The sequence below is a fragment of the Idiotropiscis lumnitzeri genome, chromosome 16 (genome assembly GCF_059441095.1).
Source record: "Idiotropiscis lumnitzeri isolate Australia: NSW breed Sydney's pygmy pipehorse chromosome 16, RoL_Ilum_1.0, whole genome shotgun sequence".
In the NCBI taxonomy this organism is placed as follows: Eukaryota; Metazoa; Chordata; class Actinopteri; order Syngnathiformes; family Syngnathidae; genus Idiotropiscis; species Idiotropiscis lumnitzeri.
The window spans coordinates 8,456,733-8,478,419 of NC_142406.1; the positions used below are offsets into that span (position 1 = coordinate 8,456,733).

Consider the following 21,687-nt stretch of genomic DNA (forward strand, 5'->3'; position numbering starts at 1 on the left):
CCATATTATTGTCTTCAGCAAGACAATCTTAAAAGAAAACAGCGTACAGTGTATTCACAATAATGTAGTGCTTTTTATTAAAAAAACGAACAAACAAACATAAACAAATATAAAACAAAAAGTAAAAACCAACAGCATATTTTCATGACTTAAGAATCATAATTACAAACTTAACGAGTGGGGAGAGGTTTTTGACAAACTGTACACGTCACAAAATGTCAGCCAATTTGCCATTTACAATGCTTGCATCTTATTTTGTGATTGTCTAAAAAATAACTAAAGAAATCACAGAAAACACACAAATACAAGTACAAGCATCATACTATGACCGCTATCACAAAACGGAACCATTTCCTATTTGAAAAAAATAATAACAGGAACGTGATAATGGGCTGACAGGTTCATTATTGTATTTATCACTGCTCAAAAATAGTATAACGTTTTTATGTTGGCTAGCTTTTTTAGTGTTCAACACTTTGCAGCAAAAAAAAAAAAACTAAAGAAAACCAAGGAGTACACTCCTACTTAATAAAAGCAATATTATTAACAATATTCAGTGGCAAAGGTGTTGCTGCATCACTGCCATGGCCCAATGCCTTCTTGTGTTCGTTTTGACATTCTTCTCGCTCATGCACAATTTACATGAATTTCAGTTCTAGGCAACAAAACTTAACTTATGCTTCTATGTTGTCAGGGAAGTTATGGTGAGATTAAAGACAAAAATGTATTTTCCTCCAAGTTTAAGTGTCTTCATAATAGCAATACAAAGCAATTAAAATATTAGCATTATCATAATAATCGCAATACATTTAGGGCTGAGTCCTGTACATTACAATAATAAACAAAATCATTTTTCCAAGATATTGCTTTCGTTGAAATCCCTCAATGTAAAGCGTGTCTATATACATAACTTGGCACTGTACAGCTAAACCGTTACAATTCTCCATCCTCAAGTGTAACTTTAATGGATTTTTTGTCAGTTAACAACATTGGGACACCATAGTTTGTCCCTTTTACGCAGAGGCATTTAAGTGGGGGGTGGAATCTCATTAGATATCACTAATTCATTTTCAAACATTCTCCATGGCAACAAGGAACAAAGAGACAAAAGTTCATTCCCCTCCCAATATACAGTATACACTTGTCTCACAGAATATAAGAAAATATGACCATCACGATACATTTCATGTTAAGCAATGTTTTCCATAGTTTTCTTAACACTGTTAATTGCCATTAAGCCCTTGTTTTTTTTCTTAATTTTTTTTTTCTTTAAAAAAAAAATGGAAACCTTCGGGAAATCGTGTAGACTACAGATGCACAGAAAGTGTGTGTAAGCACACGCTCAAAAACAGGCAGTCAGAGAGCACAGCTGAGTAAGGCGTTACAGTTCAAGCCTGTGTCCCTCCCACCTGATTTAGTTAAGCTGGTGAATCCATCATTTGAAAAGCCGACGTCTAACAAGGAGTGGGAAAAAAAGTGAAAGTCAAATCACAGTCTTGCCTTCCTCCCTTTTTAAAAAAAAAAAGAAACAGGCCTAGTCTGTGTCTCCATAAGTAGGCTGACTACAGTATAACAGGTAAAAGATAATAGACTTGTTTCCCCCCCCACACTGCATCAAGTACTGTTTTAGTGTGTTTTCAATACAAATACATTACACAGCTTCACTATATCCACAGTACCGAAAGTGCAGCCAACCCACCCTTTTTTTTCTCACCAGCAGCATCTTGCACCTCTCCTAATTTACTTCCACTCCAAAAATTCCAGCGCATAGCCTCCCTCATTTGATGCACTGACATTGCAGCATGGTCCCACTGGTGGGAGCAATTCTCCAGCATTCTCTTCTGAACTGACTGAGCCGAGGCGTCCGTCAGTTTGCTACTCAGTACCAAATGTGTCATTTCAGAGGATGTGTGGGCTTTTTGTCCTATGTTCATGTTACAAACATTACTTGAAGATGTTATTGACATAAAGTCGGAGCTTCCAAACCCCCTCCATCATCTCTAGAGTTGAGATGATAAAATCCTGGAGGAGGTAACCGAGATGGTCCAAAAGACGCATTCCGGTCTGGAAGGGTTTTCTAGCTAACTAGACTTATTTCCTTTCTTATCATCTCCCACGCTTTAGAAAGTGAAAGGGCAGTCGGCTAATCTGGCATGTTGAAATATTACTTTCTGCTAACAAAATCCCCAAATCCGAGTGTCCGTCGCCGTAGGCGCCGCCCTGCACCCTCCTCCAGGAGATAAGTGACATCTACGGCTGTTGGAAGAACACAAAAAGGGCAACGCTTAGGAGCTTTGACAGAAGTTGCTGAACACTGAGGTTAAAATCAAAGCAATATCCTTCGAAAGGGCCCTCCTAAAAACGGTGTATTAGTCCACAAAGTGCTCACTGCTTGACGGCATTGTGACACGTTTGCCAAGGGAAATGTTCCAAAAAATATTCTGAAATCACCACGTTGAAGACAGATGGGTTCAGGTGTTTGGGTATCATTTTGGGGTTGGGTGGTTAGTCTTTGCAAGATGGCGGTTCCCTGCTATACTGTATCCTTAGAATTAAATGCACATGAAAGATGTAAGCTCCTCAATCCGATTTTGGCCATGCTCTGTCAGCAAATTCTTCTTCAGTGATTCCTGCAAACACATTGAATAAGGTGTTTGTTTTGGTGTGGTGGGATTCATTGACTTGATGCAGTTTCATTATGGTATCTATTTAAAAAAAAAAGTTAATGATACGATGATGTATTTTGCAATTTCAAAACGGTGATGAAAGCTTTATGGTGGTGTGCTACTATAAATGATTTTTTTTTTTTTGCAGGAAATGAAAATGATTAGGCTTTTGTACCCATTTTTCAGAAATTTCTACTCCAAATGGATGATGTGGTATATGTAACTATTTGACTAAAATTGTGACAGAAAATAAATATGATTAATCCGCTCGGTTAAAAAAACAAAACAAAACATGAATTAAAGGCACATAAGTTAAATGTGGAACTTGTTTTTTGGGGGGTGTGATGGAAGCAGAATGAAAGAAAAAAAACAAAAAGGTTCGTTTCGGGTGGAAAATTATGGACAGAGCAAAAACCATCCCATCTCTTCTGACTTAATATTTTTTTAAATTATTATTAATTCTCACGCCACCTAATGGGAAGCATTAAATGTATCAACTTCTATGAATAAATCAACTAAAGCCCTCGGTCCTCTGTTGACCTACCACCCTCCTGTGTGCCTGATCCCTCACCATTCTTGCTGGGTGTTCTGTGAAGCAGATCCAAGAGAATCTTGTTGAGCCGCTCCCTTTGAGCCTCCCTCCTGCCCAGTGCAGGGTGGTGAAGCGGCGAGCAGGCCGACGAGGATGGCTGCTCAGGCATCTCCCCTATCCTCTCTGTGGAGGTCTCCTCCTGCTCCTTTTGCTCCTCAGCCTCGGGTCCTTCCCCTTCACCCCCCTCTTCCTCTTCATCATTGTCCCCTTCTACTTGTGGAGGCTTGCCCGGTACAAGTTCAGGAGTGCCCGTAGCTGTGTCCACGTCCTCATCCAATCTCCTTTCTTCAGCCTCTGGTGGGAAGTCGTCACCCCGCTCGCACGAAGAGCCGTCGTCCTCGCAGCCTTCAGATCCTTTGGAACGCTCACTCTTCCATGCGGAGCGGCCTCCATTCCTCTTGTAGTTGTCAGGTACGTAGTGAGGCTACGGCATATAAGTTAGGCAATTAACATTCACGTACGTAAGATTCATCCATCAACTGTTTTTTTTTTTTAAACTGCACTTCCTGGGAAATATTGCTAACGGATTTCTCCTCAATAGCACTGCAGGTAGTGCAAAAAACTGGAAAAAACAAGATAAAATAGCGACAGATACAACATTCAAGCCCATTTCATCAATTTATTTTCAAAAGCACTTGAACTCATAACGGTTACCCAACAGAACTATGAGACAACAATGCTAACCCCACTAGTCGACCAAACCAATTTTTTTATCAGTATCAGATTTTGACATAGCACTCATCCGTCTTACCGAGAAGTCTCTCTTGGGTGTCAGCCGTTTGGGGAAATGGTTGAAGGCATATGGCTTGGTACACACTGGGTAGCGGTTCCGATGGATCTTGTAGAAAAGGTGAGCTGACTTGTCCAAGCGGTAGTCACAGATGTACACATCTGGCTCTTTTATCCCCTTTGGCCGTCCTTCAGGGAGACAATCGAGTATATCAATCAAGACATTGGTAACGACTTGAAAATGAAAAACAACCAAGCGTTTTTTCACCTTTGCAGTACGTGTAGAGATCAAGAACGCAGCAGGTTCCGACCACTGCTTCAAGCGGGACGATCTCATAGAGTGGCATGCGAAATAACTCGTTCTGGTAGAACCGGCGTGATGGCGAGTGGTGTGTCTCGTGAGGACGGAAGTAGTGGTGGCCAAAGGCGAACCGCTCACCCCTTCAAAGTTGGGTCGAGGTCACAAGTTTACACAAATGTCACATGAGTGGGTAAGATCTTTCATAATGATGATAATTAGCCTAAATAGTTGAGGTAAATGAATTACTTTTCATTCTTCCAGAGTTTCTCAATCCGGAAGATGTCAAGTTTGTCTCGGTTGATGTGAGACAGGAGGCGGTAAGACTGTCTGATGGGCTGGCCCTCGGGCGTGCGTCGGCTGTCTCTCATCAGGTACACACAGTCCCCTGCACACACGGGACGCCTAATTGTCAACAACCTTGCAGTACACTGAATAGTTGCACAAAATGGATTCGATTTATAAACAATTCAAAATATAGTGCAGAAACTAAAATAGTACACGCTCATAAGTTTGCTGTTGTCAATACCTTGGTGTAGAAGTAGCTCATCTCGTAGGAGGCAGATGTAGTAGATAGAGCCAGCTTGGGCGTAGCTGGGTTGAGGTATCATGGGGACTTCCTTAAACACAAAACAACAAAGACAAAATTAACTTAAGTAAATAAAACCAGGCATACACTCAGCATGAGGTTCTGGAAGCATCTCACATGCCGACATACCGTGTCTACTGGCCGAGGGTCACACTCCTCACACAGATAGTGTTCCACTTTCTCCACTGTCTCCAACCGCATGCAGTCAAAGTGTTGCCATACCTTCAAGAAAAACAAGTAGGCTCCTATCATACAGAGGAAAAACAAACTGGAACACCGGTCATCGGCCGGAGCGCCCAGTGTCTGTTCCTTGCCTACGGTTGGAATGGATTAAAAAAAAAAAAACAAAGACAGAACAAAGTCGCAGAACAAAGAAAGGATGAGAAACGAGGTTTCAAAGTCCTCATGTAGTAATTCATGTGAAGGAATGTGCTAAAGTGGAATATTATACTAAAAAGGAATATTTTTGTTTCTTATTTTTCTTTGGCTTGTCAACAGAGTATACATTTAGTTTAGCTTCTTAGCAAATACAAATACTGATTTAACCTGTTTTCTTTGGTAGACTATCCAATAAGATTACTGTATTTTCCAGACTACAAGGTGCACCTGTATATGAGCCACAGCAACTCTTTTTGAAAAATAAATAAATGAAAAAATTATAATAATAATAATGAAAAAATAATAATAAAATTAAAAATAATAATAACAAAAAACAGCCATACACAAGCCGCACCAGGCTATAAGCCGAAGTTTTCTGTCTTGAAAAAAAATTGTTGTTTACTGCAGGTACAGAACTATTTTGTACTATGAATGCACATAAAGGTACATAAACAGATTGTTAAAATGGTGCCTTTTAACACGGCAACAAACTTGCTAATTAAAACACATCAGACCCAAGAGAGAAAAAAAATATCAAGATTTATTTAGCGTATTTTCTGAACCATAGAGCGCCCCCTACCGGTGAAAGAAAAATCCAGAGAAAAGCCGCACCGTTGTATTAGCCTCATGGTTCAAAATCTTGGAAAAAAGTAGCACCTTATAGTCCGGAAAATACGGTAAATAACATAACAACTTCAGCAATGACTGATTTTCCCCTTGCACTCCCTGCTCCTCACCATGCACTTTTCACACTGGATCATCAAGCCTTCATCCTTGTACATCCCACAGATGCACCGGATAACGTCGTCATCCTTGTCATGGGATCCGGCCGCTCCATGTTGGTGGCCTCGGTCACGCTCAAGTGAGTCCGAGCTGTCAGCCTCGCTGGCAGTCTCGCCCATAATCTCATCGATTTGCACGGCAGCCTCGTTACGGGCACTGTAGTAGGCTTTGCGCAGCCGGCACACATCCCTGCCGATTGATGACTTCCGACCGTAATATTTCTAATTGGGAAAACAAACAAATCGTACCGAGTGTTAATAACAGCATTTCTCCTTTTAATGTTCATCTCCAACTTTATAGCACAAGGCCACAGGAAAGGGTACATTCATCAGAGCGCATAATGGGACTTCTGCCTACCTCAGCATTGCGGAACACTTTGAGCATGTCAGTATCGAATGCTTCGACGGTCTTGTAATGGCCCGTGAGGATTTGTTTCTCAATGGTACTCAAATCCAGAGGGTCGGACACCTTTTCATAGTAATGGCTGTTCCTAATAATGTAATATAGGACCAAAAAAAAAATAAGCAGATGTATTTTTAAGATTTACAAGTTTGAATGCGACATATTCATACCTTTTCCGCGATGGGAGGTTCAATAGCGGAGCAGCAAGTGTCTGGCTGGATGAATCTGAAGTAGAAGTAGAGGACGAGGACATTGTTATAGATGTTCAAATAGTTTTGTGAGCTTGACTAGGATGAATTTGATTTAATAATTAGATTAGTATCACTGGAAGGCTGTCAAAATATTCATGCGGGTAAAGTTTCTCGGATGACAAGAACAGATATACAAATGAGCGACAAAATAGTGACTGACCCTTGTAGCTGGTAATCATGTCACAAATCTCCTTGAAAATATGTGCAAGGCGAGCAGTGCGTGTGACTTCTGTGTTTTCTTCAGCAGCAGCAAGCCTCCGCGTACGCACTGAGCGTGACGTCTGCAGGGCTGAAAACTGGGTGAGGAAAACATCTGGAAGAAAAGGACGTGTGTCAGCTTGGCATTCAGCTGACTATGACTCTACAAGTGATATGCAATTGAAAAACAACAAAAAAAATTGTGAATATTTTTTAACTCGATCAAGCTCACCTGACTTAATGTTGCCGTCATCACGGATGACTCCTCCCCAGCGGGTATAGATGGACAGGCTGCTGGGGTCTCTTTCTCTTTCACCCTCTCGTTTGAGCAACTCCTGTTTCTCCCTCATTTTTTCCCAGTTCCTCAGGAGGAACACTCGATGCTTGAGCACAAAGTTCCTAATGATTGAGGAATGGCAGAAGGGAGAAACGTAGTCGGACTTTTCTTGATTTTGCAATTCACACTTACAGCATGGGTATTCTTAAACTTCTTAGGTATAACATTCTTAGTGTTGTTAGAGTTATGATCAAGGACAGGGATGGGAAACATTAGGTGCTGCTGTAGCAGCTGATTCTGACAAGCACCGTAGCCAGGAAGATCCACAAGAACCGATGCACACCTAAACCGAGCTCCCCTCGTGCAGCCTGTCAGTTGCTCTTGCCTGATCGGGTATTGTTTTACGAGACTTTGATTTCAAGAGTGATGTACCTTTCTCTGTTTGACATGGGTTTCATAAGATGAGGGTAAAACTTGTTGCTGTCACTTGATTCTTCCTCCTGAAAACAAAGAAAAATGTGGCATTCATTTCCTCAGATTATAAATGTTAATCATCTAATTTATCGTGTTTAAATAAATAAATTATAGGTAATACTTTTCTGATAAATTGTAGTTTTTAATGCACTGGGTTCAATTCGATCTTTGACCAAAGCGGTGGCGCAAATTTTTCTTTCAGTTTGTTCAGCTGTGGATTTGGTCGGCACAATTGGAAGACTATTTTCGTTTGTTTACCGTTATTATTTTTCACTGAAAAAATACACAGTATAGTTTTATACAATTTCTTATAGCGAATAGAAAAATGCAGTTTTGGTGTAAAATACATTTGTTTGGTATGATGATTAGTTTCATCATCAGGTCAGTTTAAAACAGTAGTTTCATTTGTAGAAGACATCAAATGTATTCTTTTTATTTTTTTAATAAATCAGCCACCTATCAATTCTACTAAATGTGTCTTCCAATATCAAAGGTTGACCGCAGGGTATCGCTCACTCGTTTTTTAAGTTGGTGCTTGGATTTCCGTTTCTCCTTGAGTCGACCCAGTCGGCGAGGACCAGCCGCTTTGCCGGGCAGTCCGTTGATACGCTGGCTTTTTCCGCCGATGATACCTCTGCAACTCTCTGAGCCACACTTGCACACTTGCTGTGAAGAAAAACAATAGCAATATCAAATAAAAAGCGCAGATTTGAGGCATGTTGAGAAAGCAAACATGCCATGGGAAAAAAGAAGAACACTGAAAAGCAATCACATGAAACATTACTGGAAACATTTAAACATGAATCTGTTAATTCGATTCTCTTAAGATGAGTTGTGAGTCACCTGTTCCTCCGTGTTGAAGGAATGGAAGTTGTAATCATAGGTGAGCTCGATACCGCTGCTGATGTCCTTGAGCGCAAAGAGACCAATTCTGTACACCCCATTGACTGACCTGCAAGTCACAAGAACTGAGTGAGTGCACCTTCCTCATAAATAGTCACATAATTACATAGCATGCCATAAAGCACAAGGACATTTTAGAAATTAGCTACGGTAAATGCTGTATTCTACTTTGAAGTTAAGGTAAGCGGTCTGTGACCATGTGCTGAGTTCATAGTTCTTTCCATCTGGAAAAATATTCAATTAAGAGATTTGTTTACACGGGTGGGTGGAAAGTGGCATTTTGTCCATGTAAGGGTTCTTTTTGCGTTTCCAACACATCTGCATTGAATGAAAATTGTCTGAATACCGCAGTTGTAACAGAGGCCCAGCTGCAAGTAAGCCATGACAAGATTGATGGCTCTTGAGATCTTAAAAATCCTCCATTGACGTTGAGGTTTTTATTTTAGTCCAGATACTCTTTATTACAAATACATGCGCACACCCACATGCGACCACCAGATTATAGGATGGTCCGAGTGGGGAAAATAGAGTACTTGACTTCACACAGTCAACTCTCTGAGGTTGTAATTTTTTTACAGCAAAACATGCCGGGTGGGTTCAGCTTTAAATGTCAAACAGACCCTTAGACAAGCTGACTGTTGCATATTAAACCAGTTAGTAAAAATAGTCCCTCAGGAAACTTATACATTCCATCTAAATCATACAGAAAATAACTGCAAACCACAAATCAAATAGAACAGCAAACCAATATAATAAATGACACAACTGATGGTTTGAGTGCATATGTCTCTATGTACTTGTAGTAATAATGTTACAAAACATATTTTTTATCATCAGCTGTGGTAATAATAATAATAATAATGAGAATAATAATAATAAATAAAGAAACTGGGCTATACCATTCTATACCTTTCACAATAACAAAAGTCTATGATAGGATATTGGCGGGATGGCGAGTGACAAGTAAATAAATACGTGCATGAGTTCTCCCGCGCATGCACAACAAACAGTCAAGCGACTACATGTCTCTGCAGATGATAATTTTGCGTTAAAAGGACAACTTAATATATGCATCTACAACATGTAGTCCTGCAAAAGCAGTTAGGAAAGGAAAAAGGAAACGGTATGCATTTTTTCAGGATTAATCAATTCCTTCGCCAATTCGGTAAACATTAAGTGCAGGAAAATGCAAAACTTCAAAATTGCTTATCTTTTGTTTAAACAGGAACTAACTTGACTACTGTTAAACCGTATCACTGCAGTTCTCATTTTGTATTGATTCACTACTTCATATTTAAGACTGCTTTCATGGTTAGCAAGGCTTCTCTCTCACTCTCCCTCACTCAGTGTTAAGTTACTCTTTAACCTCGTTTAGCGATGATACATGCAATGAGTGAAGACGCAGTGGGAGAAACGGCTTCACCTTCAGTAAATAGCGAGTATTATCCCTTCAGCATATCCTGAATCGCATCACGGAGTTGCCAAAATATTCCCGCCCCTACTAAAAATAGTTATAATACAATTATAATACGATACTTACTATTTGAGACCCAATATTAGCCGTTTTATATGTAATCTGCTTTATCCCTCAATGACACTTACCACTTTTGCATCTCACAGTTGGGCTCACAGCTGTGGTTTATGAAGCGTGCTTCATTGCCCATTCTATAGCTGTCAATCACCATGCCACTATCCAGGTTCAGACAGTAGTGGCCGCTGTGAGCAAAGTACTGCTGCATCATACGACTCCTGGAACATGACGACGAAAGAAAAAGAGATCAACATGCGGGGAGTTCATTTACAGTCCACTTGGTTACCACAACATGGCCAAGAGCAGTTCACCTGAACTCATGTTCGCTGACCACTTCGCCCAGGTACTCAATAATGAACTGCCCAGAGCGGAGGCTCTCCTTAGTGCGGATGCCCCAGCCCTTGCCTTCCGCACGGAATCTCTCCAGACACTGAACCCAATCGTGCCTCTGGATATGCTGGTTGTCGCAGTGCTCATGACATGGGCAAGTGCTGGGAGAGCATTCAGCAAAGCTCATCCTGGACACACAAGCCAATTTGATGATTATCACCATTTAATCCATGAGTGGCTAAATTGTGAAGATTTCTCTTTACCTGTTGAGGCAGTCATCCAGGCAACCTTTTTCAGTGCGATTCTCAGGAGTTTTACAGTTGCATGTGGTTGTTTCATACCCGGAGAAAGGCTTTACATCAACATACACATCTGTGACGCAAATCAATACATTAGTACAGGTTAATATTATATTCTGGTTAGAGCGCAATATTAGACACCTACTTGATCTGATCTTTTTGTAAAGAGGGACATCAGGTCTTTTGTAGAGCTGAAACAAAAAAAAATGATCATGAAACACTTCAAAGAAAACTGAATTCAATTAAATATATGATGCTTATCATTATCAATTCCTCACCTGATCGTGTTTCCACAGCCATAGGATGTCATAAGGCAATTGGAAATCTACCCGCTTCTGCCTCAGGTACTTTCCTGAAATATCACACAAAATAAAATAAAGCCTTGAGAAATAATGAAAAGTTATGGTGCTGATTTGGTATTGGAAGGATCGTAAGACCCTACAAAGAAAACAGATTCCGCACCAAGCCCAGACATAAAGTATTGACTGATCAATCGAGCTAAAATTGGATACATTTATCAAGCCAACTGCATGACAGGAAAACAGAAATAGCTTAGTGACTTACCAACATGTATGGGTGCTGGAAACAACCCATAATCGTGTTCCCCAGGTATGTACTCGAGCTTCTCTTTCTTTAGCTGCAGAAGCTGGCTGCGAGGGCTACGAGCAATAGAATAAAAACTATGTATATAAACTTCAACGCAAAGGTCTTTTGGATGCAAAAAAAAAAAAAGTATCTTACTCCTCAGTCTTGAACACATCAGAGTAAAGTCCAGCCTTTTGGAACTTTTTCTTTGGAGGTCTGGCTGGTCTCTTTTCTCGTGGGCTTGTTAAGGGGATGGCTGACGGTTGTTCCCTGGGCACAGTATCTTGGCTTTGTGGGGAGAGGTGGCCATCTGGCTTACTCTCCACTGAGCTAAAACAGAACCGTTATTTGGTTGATGGTGAGAAAAAAAAATACAAGATTCGACATACAAGAGCACTACATTCTTTAACACTTGGAGTTACAGTTTTAAGTGGATATAAAAACTAATGGCTCCGAGTGAAATTCTGGGTTTTTGTGATGAAAAAAAATGAGATGAAGATTAATCATTTGAAATGTTTTTCCTCCATGAATGTGACTGATCACTTGTGCTACTCAACTGAAAAAACTTGGTGGTTGCTGTGCTCCGAATTAGCCAATCAGATTGAAAATGTTGACTTGGATTCAGCACACTACGGCCACCAATTAAAGTGCCTCTGATTAGCCCCAAATGAAGTTAAAAATGTTCTAGTAGGCTTTCTTGACAATGTTTCGCTTCCTAGCGGATGCTGAAAGGTTTTATGCAAGCGTTGACTTGTGTTTTAATTAAAGTTGGCCTGTCCTATACAACCGTTATCTTCATTGCTGATGGCCTCTGGAAGACTTTTTTTTATATCTTGGATGGTCTGCAGCTATCCTTCCTTTTGTTTCTCCAAAATGAGTTGTACAAGCTATAGGTCACATTAATGGAGGAAAAAAAATCTCAAATATTTCTACATAAAAGCTTTGTATTTGACCAAGGGTGTGTAGACTTTTCATTTCTACAATATATTGACGATTTTGGGGAATTATACTTACGCAGGAAAGTGACTAATCTCTTCCTGGGCAAGCCAGCACCGTCCAGATCCTGGTCGGGATCTTGCCATCAGGTTGCCCGCATTTTCTTCCCTTTCTGGCAATTGCTCCACAGTGTCTTCTACCTCCCCTTCCTCTTCTTCATGAGCTTCATCTCTCTCCCAGTGTTTCCTTTTCTGTCCTCTGCTACGCTGGTCTTTGACAACTGCCTCAATGGTATCTTGCACAGTATCCCCATCCCACATTCTGCCTCCTGCTGGCCGCTCCCCCGCTCGATGTCGGGTTTGGTTTAATTCAACAGCAGGAGGTGGTGGCGGTGGCGGTGAAGGTAACGGGTGCTTCCGGGGACGCCCGGGGCCCCTCTTTTTCACCATGTTGTTTCCTGTGCGGGCTTGCCGCTGCAGCTTCTTAGCACGCAGGATTTTGTTGACATGGTGGAGGCTGTGCTTGGATTGCTGCGATCGATGGGACTGATGGGGCAGGGGGGCATTGAGGCAACAGTCCTGTGGGGGCGACAAGCAGGAAGAGGATGCTGATCCATGGGAGTAAAACATAGGGGACTGGTGATGGAGTTGTTGTCGGTGATGCAGGGATGCTTCAGGGCCTTCTGATTTCGAGAGTACGCCGCCTCTTGTCGGGATACTTGCAGGCCCTGGTCGAGAAAAATAAAGAAAATAAATGGGATGAATATACACATCATCAGATGATTCTTAGTTTACAAGAAAAAAGGGTAAAATTAGGTGTCATTCCACGGAAAAAAGAAGGACTTAATTTACAATTAAATAACAAAAAAAGGAAGCACTTAAAAAGAAAGTAGGAGGAGGAAGCAGAAGGAGTGAAAATAGAAGACAAATTAGTCGCAACGACTAATTACTTAAGTTAGTTGCAGTCGCTAACATGCGACCACGACAAGAATTTACGATTTTTAGCATCAAAAGGCGTAATAACCGGATTCTACCTTTGGCCACAATGTAACGTGGGATTCTAGTTCAGGCAAGACATTTTAAACTAAAAAGAACAACGTTGTCGTTGTTAGAAGCGGAAGTTTTGATTGCAAATGAGACTTGTTCGCTGCCGTCAGCATGGGGTGTGTTCAGAAATTCACACCACCCTTAGAGTGTTTGAATCACCAAACGGCACATTTGAACTAATTTTCAAACAATCCGAGTGAAGCAGTACGTGCTCTGTGTGTATTTAAGAATGCGCCCATGATAAGGGAAAAGGGGGCGAGTCATGACTCTCTTATGTGCTTGGTCGCATTTTCTGTATTTTTTGACTGATGCTATTTATCTTTCGGAGTGACTTTTAGTCCGAAAAATATATCATTTGAACAGTAACCTAAAAAGAAAATAACCAAATAAAACATGTCTTGTAAAACTGGCAAGGATGTAGACATTGTAATAACGGTGAGAAAATCTGGCAGTTTCTTCAATTTCTTCGAACCTTTCCCTTTTTATTTTCCCTAAATGGAGTTCACACCCTTCATTCAATTATTTCCCATGAGCCTTTTTTCGTTCCCACTCTTTGAAGCCTCATCTACCCACCTTGTCCATTCCCTGACCACCAAATGACCCCAAATCCTGAGTTCTAATCCAGGATTACCCTGTCTTGGTTTGAAGTTAGAACAGCGCCATTCTGCCTCAACAGGGTCCTTAGTCCCACATCTCAATTCCAAACGCATACGCACAAACACACGCGCACCCCCACAAACACAAGGCAAACATCCAACACTCAAATGAAAATACAAACCACCGCCTTCATGATGAGGCCAACCCATTACTGAGGCCGTCCGTCTTCGTCACGACAATAATAGTAGCGAAACTCTGGCGTCAGCTACGCAAAACAATTGAACTTGGTCTCATATTATGGTCATTCAAAATCAATGTAAGATATAAATAGCTTGAAAAGAAAATACTCCGCCCGACAGAAAGATGGATCTTGGCAGAAATGCTCCATCAACAGTGGTCATCCACATTTTCAATGCAGTCATTATATCCTTTTTGCCAAGCCCATAACCACTACTAAGCGCTACCAAATGTCAGGGAGTGGGTGCAAAGATTATGTTACACACGTTCAAAGAGACTTCTCTCCAGGAACAACTTTTTATGAGGCCAAAAATGCCGCTTAGACTGCCGCACATCAGGCGACATGGTTGAAGTGGGCCATTGTGAAAAAAATTACAGTTGGTGATGCTCCGCCGCACACCAAGCAAGCAAAGCAATGCACATCTACCAAGGTGCTGCAACAGAAGGAGAGACTACACATATACCTACTATTTTGTACTATATTCTTTTTATTAAACTACAAAAACATGGCGCGATTGTCAAGGAAGTAGTATATGGTCATCAAGGAGCGGAAATGGATGAAAATAATAAGAGTGGATATTTTGAGAGGCTGTTGGCACTGACTGTACTTGTGTGTTTCTGCAACAGAGACTGTTAAGGGCTGGGCAAAAATTCAATGTCAATATATATTGAGATAATAAAAATTGCGCTCAATATAATATCGCTTAAAAAAAAAAATCAGGAAGCAAACCCCAACCTCGGCATTCGGTGTTGGAAGGGGCTACATTATTATGTTAGATTTGTGCCACAATTACAAGCACCTAAAAGCAAATTTGGCGCACAAAAGTATGTGTGCAATTTCGTGCTCCAAAAAGGTCAATCTGTACATTTTTATAGCTACTTAAAAACTTTCATTTCTACTGAGCCCATTTACAGTAAACTCTGAAAATGCAGATTTCGTTGTTTTTCTGTTGTTCAATTGTGTTCAATGACTTCATTGCAGTTGTTATGGCCGGAGGCAAAACAAATTCAGATGTTATCAGTGGGGCAATATTATCAAGAATCAAGTGGACAGTGAAAATACAGCAAGAATATCACTAGCTTTACAAGGTCTGAAACATAATCCTTATATTTGTGTTATATAAACTGATTGTAATGCAAGTTATAACACCAGTGTGATAACCTATAAAGCTCAACAGCCGCAATATTCTAATGCTGGCATGAGAGCTATTTTGGGCTAATTAACATTTAACAATGTCAAATTGAATTTGGGTCACAGATTTCTCTGGTGCGATTACATCAAAAGTAGTAATGTACAGTATATCCACTTTTAGATTGCAATCTAAGATTTTAAAACCATTTTTATTGCTCTGGAAGTTCATGTTGACCCTGGAGTGTGCAAGAATCCAATGTAGCATCACAAACAAAGTATAGACAGGCATCTCTGGCTCTGATGCTCAACCAAAGCCTGCTAGGAAGTGTGTGGTCTCACCATTGCTACAGTAAACTTCATAAACTACATTTGTTTGATCTGTGGTGGGCAAGTCTCTGTCACTCCCAAAACCGGAAATTTATTTTTTTAGCATGCGTGAAATCCTAGTGTCTTCTACTCCCGTGCAGTCTGATTTCGAAGGACGCGCTTCAGAACCGAAACATGGCACCATTTTCAAGTGAATCAGTGCACGGTAGTGCCGATTCAAAATCGGTTTAGTCGCAAAGAAGTATTGTCTTCAGTACACACAAAGTGTTCTTCGGACACAGCAATTGTTTAACTTGGACGAGCTGTCTGAAAGGCTAAATTAAACAAATTGCAGCTCGACCGTACACCTCAGATGCCCAATTTAACAAGAATGTGGTGTGAAAGTGGCTTTTGATTAGCTTTAATGGATATAAGTTGATAAATGAAAAGCTCTTTTCCGAAAATGTGCTTTTCAGGTTGTGGTTTTTATGTTCACACATTACATGAGAAAATCTTTTGACTTACCTAATTCTCTTCTCTCTGCTGATACTGAGCGGTCTTTCCTTGTTGTCCTGTCCATACGGGGAAAGCTGGAATTCTCCGACGCCATCTCATTCTTTCTGTTTCTGCACCCCCTCAAGTTAGTGCGAGTGAGAGCAGAGGCAAAGAGATTTGTAAGATTTGGAGAATCATGGCCTCTTGGCTCCACAGCTTCTGTGGGTGTGAGAGGTCCCTCATCCTCACTGTCAGAGCAACCAGGTAGTTCTTCCGGCCTTCCATCTGAGAAGCGCCCCTGCCCGGGCAACACATGACGACGTGAAAGTTTGGAGTAATCAGTCTCAGAGGAGCCCATCCTGAACCAGGACTCTGTTGGGTGCTGGCTTTTGGAGCTGCTCCCCAAAGCTAGCCTGGAGGGTCCTAGACAGGATATTGAGCTTTCTTTGCGCTTATACCTATCTGCAGAAGATGATGATGATGAAGAAGGTGAATTGGCTAAAGTGACACCTGGTTGCTTGCTAGCACTGTTGTTGGAGGTGTTCCGGCCAAAGCGGCATCGTTGCAAAGACTCTGCCATTCCCAAGCTACCAACTCTTTCTCCTTTCCCTGATGCTCCACTGTCAGACAACCCTACCCCACCACGGTTTACAGATCCACCCACTGTTTGTTCTTCTTCCTCTCTGCCCTCGTCAGCACATCGCTCTCTGTGTTTGTGTCTATGTTTGTGTTTGTGGTGCCAGTTGAAAGACAGCTCAGAGGACATGGGTGGGTAAAGAACAGGAGACCGTCCCCCTAGGTACTCCTGCCTAAGCAGTTTGTGTTTTTTCTTGTGGAATTTTGAAGGGTTTAACAGGAGATGAGAGGGGTGGTGATGATGCATGTAAGATGTAGGGGGAGGAGGGGGGAAAGTTGGTGAATGATGGGAGTGGTGAGATGAGGCTGTGTGGGGTGACTGGTGGTGGGGGTGGGGATATAGAGCACTTGCTGGAGGATAGCCCCTATAGTAGCCCAAACCGAGGGGTCCAGAGGAATAGGGGACACTGTAAGAAGGATGGTAGAAGCCCCCACTGGAAAGTGGGAATCCAAGCCCTGGTACAAAAGGAACTTCTGACATTGACTCTCTGAGTTTTGGTGGCCGCCCCCGTTTCTTTTTCATGTCTGGTTTACGAACATAGTGCAATGGGTCACAAGAGTATGCAGGATGGGAATAGAAACTGCCAAAATTAACCCTGAAGATCGTGGGCAAGAGATCTCGGTGAATGTAATGATGAGGTGGAGGGCCACTTGCACCACCTATGCCACTGGCACGGTTGCCCACTCCTGGCATTCTATGTGATCCTGCTGCAATGCCCACACCACCACCGAGACGGTGCCCTGTGGTACGATGAGCTATGCGAATTTCACTCATCCTTATGATAATGTCATCCAGTTCAGCAAGAAAATTGGGGTCAATCCGCCGAGAGCGGAGTTGCAGGTATTTCTTCTTGCGTTTTCTTTTCTGTCGCTTAAGCTTCTCATAGCCTGGGCACCCATGGCTACGGCGTTTACATTTATGTTTATGTTTTTCCTTGTGACCTAAAATAGAGGTAGAAGGAGCTGCTGGGTGAGGTCTCCGTGGATCAGGTGATAACCTTGCCATATGTGGTGAGGGAGAAGGGGAGGGATGGTCCACAAGAACAGTGGTGTGGCGTCGCCTACCTCTAGCGTTAAGTCCCAAACCAGGTCCCATCGATGATCCAATAACACCAGGCATTAATAGACCACTACTTAGACCGGATGATATCCCAATTCCACCCAAGGCTCCTGCTCCTCCAGCTTTCTCACCACGATCAGAGGTGCTGTTGTTGTCTGTTCCTATACCACTGTCACTAGGTACTGTTTCCTCACTGTGGGACTCACTTACTGGGGATGGAGTGGCTTCTTTCAGCTCACTAAGAGGGGCTGGAGAGGTGGGATGGAGTGGCCGAGGAGGGGAAAGCTTGTGATAGTGGTAGTGCTGCCTATTGTGGTGATGGTGGTACCCACGGAACGAAGACTTTTTCTGAGAGGTTGATGTGGCCATATGTAACGAGGAGCCAAGGACCGGACTGCGAAGATTTGGAGCAGAAAAGGTTGGGGGAGGGAATGCAAATGTGCTATGACTATTGTTTGAATAGTGAGAGTGACCCGCAAAGTGCACTGAGCCTGGCTCAACGAAGCTGGCATCACTGATGGGACTATGGCCTCCACTGGACTGTGAGAGAGAAGGTGAAGGGAAGATTTCTGAGGAGGAATGCTGGTGCTGTTGCTGAGATTGATGGTGATGCAGAGGAGAAGTGGTTCTAGGGGACAAGAAGGGTTCTGGTGGTGCTGTTGAACCTGTGACACTAACTGTTTTTGGTTTACGCCCTCTCCTCTTACCCATATATATTGTGCCTTTTTTGCTAACATTAATTTGTGGTCCAAGTTTTCCCCCAAGAGAAGCAGCCAGGGAGGACAAAGAATGAGTCGCAGTTTGCGCAGAGCCAACCGCACCACTTGGAGTCACTTTGGGGGGGTCTTCTTTCCTGGGTCCTAACAGGATTTGACTGAGAATACGCTTACGTTTCACACTTTTCATCTTGTTGATCTTGCCTATGATTGTTTTCATAATAAGCTGCCCATTTCCTTTGCTGTGATATCGTTTGTCCCCTACATCCCCTGCCTCAGGAGCCAATGTGGGTGGCTGACTCTCTTCGGGTAAGGAAGGTGGCAGGCGCTTGGGGCGTCCACGTTTTCGAGGGGTAGGTTTTGGCGGGTTTAAGTCAACTTCTGGATGAAGCACAGGAGGGTCTTGCTCTTCTTTGGATTTTAAAAAAGTTGAATAAACCTTCGATGTGGCTAATTTATTATGGGGGCGTCCACGGGATGGAGCATCAAGCCTCGGCATCTTTGACTTTGGCCTACTCCTTTTTTTTGGCTGGGGTGACGAAGCGAAGAGACGTAACATTGAACTTTGTGGCAGAGTATTTGGTTTCAATTTATTTGGATTTGGTGGTCTCCCCACAGGTCTCTTTATTGGAGATGACATTGCCAGGTTGGAAGATAAAGGCATGCTGGTTTTGCTCTGGTCAAAGGGACTGTCGATGTCTGCTCTTTGATTATGTACCTTGTTCATAGCACGGCCCCAGCGTGGCTTCCTTCCTCTTCGTTTTTTAAGGGGTTTACTGTCCTGCTCTGTTGCAGAATCTATGGATGAATCAGGAGAGTCATCTCGAAGAGGAGTCTGAGGGCTGTCTTCACCTTCTGGCTCTGGTGAAGAAGATGCCCTAGGCCTTACAGGTTCTAAAGGGCTGCTGGTCCGACCAACACGACTACTATCCCTATTGGGACTATGCTTGGTTGGACTTGAGCTCTTTTCACTCTCAACTCGCAATGACTGATTGCTAGCACCTTTGTCTTTCCCTTCAGGTTTTGCTGTTTCTGTTGGAGGACAGCAATTGTTCAAATCTCTGGGGCTGCCTTGTTGTCTCATACTTGCAATGTTTTCCTCTGCAGAAATAGGGGTCTCTCCAGCATGGTCTGCTTGTGAGCCAGCAGGAGAGCCTATGTGACTCAAAGTCCTCTGCTCAGTTGTGGTGCTAGGAGAAGGTGAAACAGGAGAAGTGGACAAACCTGCGGTGTGGGGTGAGAAGTGAATAGGGCGAGACTGAAGTTTAGGAATGCTACTATTAATGTTGTCAATGTTACTGTCCTTTGACAGAGAAGGCAGTCTGTTATTGCCGTATATGAGTGCTGGACTGGTGCTGCGACTACTGCTGTTACTGCTGTTCATGTTAATACTGCTGCTACTAGGTTTCCCAGTCCCATCCGTGTCTTCCTTCCTTGTTGGTGTCAAGGTGGGAGAGTTTTCCAAAGCAATGTCTTTGTTCCTAGAACCGTAGGGCCGACCAGGTGGCCGTGACACAGGTAGCGGGGGAGAAAGGTGAACCATTCTTGAATAGGTATTCCTATTGGCCATAGCCCTGTCTCGCTGCTTGGCTGTGGGCGTCATAAAACCTGAGCTTGAGTGGGAAGGAGCAGGGTCAGTCTTAGCAGGTTTGACAGGCTTTGCGGTTTTTGACGGCGGGCAAGTGGCTATGAGTTGAGCTAATTTTTCCGTGACTGTAGGCGCTCCCCAGTTTTGAACAGCCTTGTCTTGATCTCTTTGACTTTCATTGCTGTATGTGTATGGTGGTGGTTTGACGCCTTCACAGCTCGGTTCTTTAGATGCAGGTAATGGTGAACTGGGTGCTGATGACCGAGGGTTGTGTTGCAGAGTTGGTGTTTTCTTCCCAGAAGGATGAAGTTTGTTATCTGGAAGAGGGCGATGAAGATTTAGGGGCCGTTCAGATGTGGCAGTAGCTGCTTTCGAGTCTGACTTTGTGTCAGACAGACAATCCATCTTTGGTGGACCCTTCAAAAAAATAAAATATAATCATTATTAAATTGTCTTTGAAAAAATTTTTTACTAAAGGAAGCGATAGAAATTTACTATTGTTTTTGAGTGATAGAGAAAAAAATTATTATCATGGTTTTGAAAGTCCACATTTGAATTTATAAAACACAACTTCAACTGGCAGAGTAAGGGGACAAAGGCCAGGAGAGCGTGCATAAAGGCACTAACACTTATTAGGGTCAGATTGGGGACAAGAAGGGAGAGTGGAGAGAGGTCAAATTGAGGTGGGGGATGGGGAAACAAGGGGAGGCACCAACCGACAACATAGATGGCAAAAGACCGGCATGGCCAGTCCTTACATTTCATGCACTTAAGAAACCCAAACTATTGCCTCAAATGAATTTAAACTCTATAATCTATCATATGTTCAACAAAACATCTGGGTGGAGGACATTAGGAAAATAAATTCATGCTACATCATCTAAAGAAGTGACTATTTTAAAGGCTATGGACTATGGACTAAAGGAAAATGTGTTGTAATATCCTTGGAACGTTAGAAAGTGTGCTCCATCCAGACGTTCCGTATCAAACGGGCATATCTGAACACCAAAATCCCATTTCACATTAGAATGAAAAAAACAAAACAAAACATAAAATATCAATTATTAATTCAATGTGCCTTTCAAAAATTCTGTCATCTAAAATATTTCAAATATCTGTTGAACCAAACTTAATTTAGTCAAGTAAAAATGCGCACATATAATTATTTAGAGCATAAACGTAATTCCGAATGCGTTAGAAAATAATGGCCAGCCTACTTGTTTTCAAATGATAAATGACAGCAAATTATCAGAACCTGTTTAAATACAATTTTGTCATAACCAGACTTAACTACAATAATTCCGTGAAGAGCTACTGTATCTACCCAAACGTGAAGAAGCAACTACCCACTCTTCGTCGTTGAACCCCCACCACTAAACAAGTGGCATAGTGCAGGCAAACCGACTTCTGCCAATGATCAAATTAATATTGGGACTTTAGAGAAGTGTGGAAAAAGAGGATAACAAAATATTTAGGAGCTCTATAAATGTAGATGTATGCATAGTGTGATGTAAACATGGGTTCACAAAGAATACAATATAGGTTTGCCACCATATCAAGTAATTCCATAATTTGTAAACAAATAGTGAGAAACTGAACAATCTTGTTGACCACTCTTTGAGATTAATCAAATTCATCATTCAAGTACTAGGG

The 21,687-nt window shown here is 42.1% G+C and overlaps 1 protein-coding gene across 4 annotated transcripts in view; it reads right to left on the reverse strand.

The window, feature by feature from the left end:
* Nucleotides 1-53: 53 nt before the first annotated feature.
* Nucleotides 54-21,687, reverse strand: part of ash1l (ASH1 like histone lysine methyltransferase) — a 29,179-nt gene continuing 7,545 nt past the window's right edge. For 2 of the 4 annotated variants that reach the window (XM_088318663.1, XM_088318664.1), the window contains exons 4-27: nt 16,065-20,451; nt 12,300-12,948; nt 11,442-11,615; nt 11,265-11,359; nt 10,979-11,052; nt 10,846-10,891; nt 10,665-10,773; nt 10,383-10,589; nt 10,143-10,289; nt 8,481-8,589; nt 8,154-8,303; nt 7,596-7,663; nt 7,119-7,285; nt 6,849-7,001; nt 6,608-6,662; nt 6,393-6,525; nt 5,990-6,256; nt 5,004-5,096; nt 4,815-4,905; nt 4,535-4,673; nt 4,256-4,428; nt 4,010-4,176; nt 3,238-3,682; nt 54-2,256 (exon numbers count right to left, since the gene is read on the reverse strand). In XM_088318663.1, the coding sequence (XP_088174789.1) occupies nt 2,165-2,256; nt 3,238-3,682; nt 4,010-4,176; nt 4,256-4,428; nt 4,535-4,673; nt 4,815-4,905; nt 5,004-5,096; nt 5,990-6,256; nt 6,393-6,525; nt 6,608-6,662; nt 6,849-7,001; nt 7,119-7,285; nt 7,596-7,663; nt 8,154-8,303; nt 8,481-8,589; nt 10,143-10,289; nt 10,383-10,589; nt 10,665-10,773; nt 10,846-10,891; nt 10,979-11,052; nt 11,265-11,359; nt 11,442-11,615; nt 12,300-12,948; nt 16,065-20,451 (8,190 nt within the window). In that variant the 3' untranslated portion in view covers nt 54-2,164. Of the gene's footprint in view, nt 3,683-4,009; nt 4,177-4,255; nt 4,429-4,534; nt 4,674-4,814; nt 4,906-5,003; nt 5,097-5,989; nt 6,257-6,392; nt 6,526-6,607; nt 6,663-6,848; nt 7,002-7,118; nt 7,286-7,595; nt 7,664-8,153; nt 8,304-8,480; nt 8,590-10,142; nt 10,290-10,382; nt 10,590-10,664; nt 10,774-10,845; nt 10,892-10,978; nt 11,053-11,264; nt 11,360-11,441; nt 11,616-12,299; nt 12,949-16,064; nt 20,452-21,687 lie in introns of all 4 variants that reach the window. The other 2 variants (XM_088318666.1, XM_088318665.1) reach the window with 2 other exon arrangements.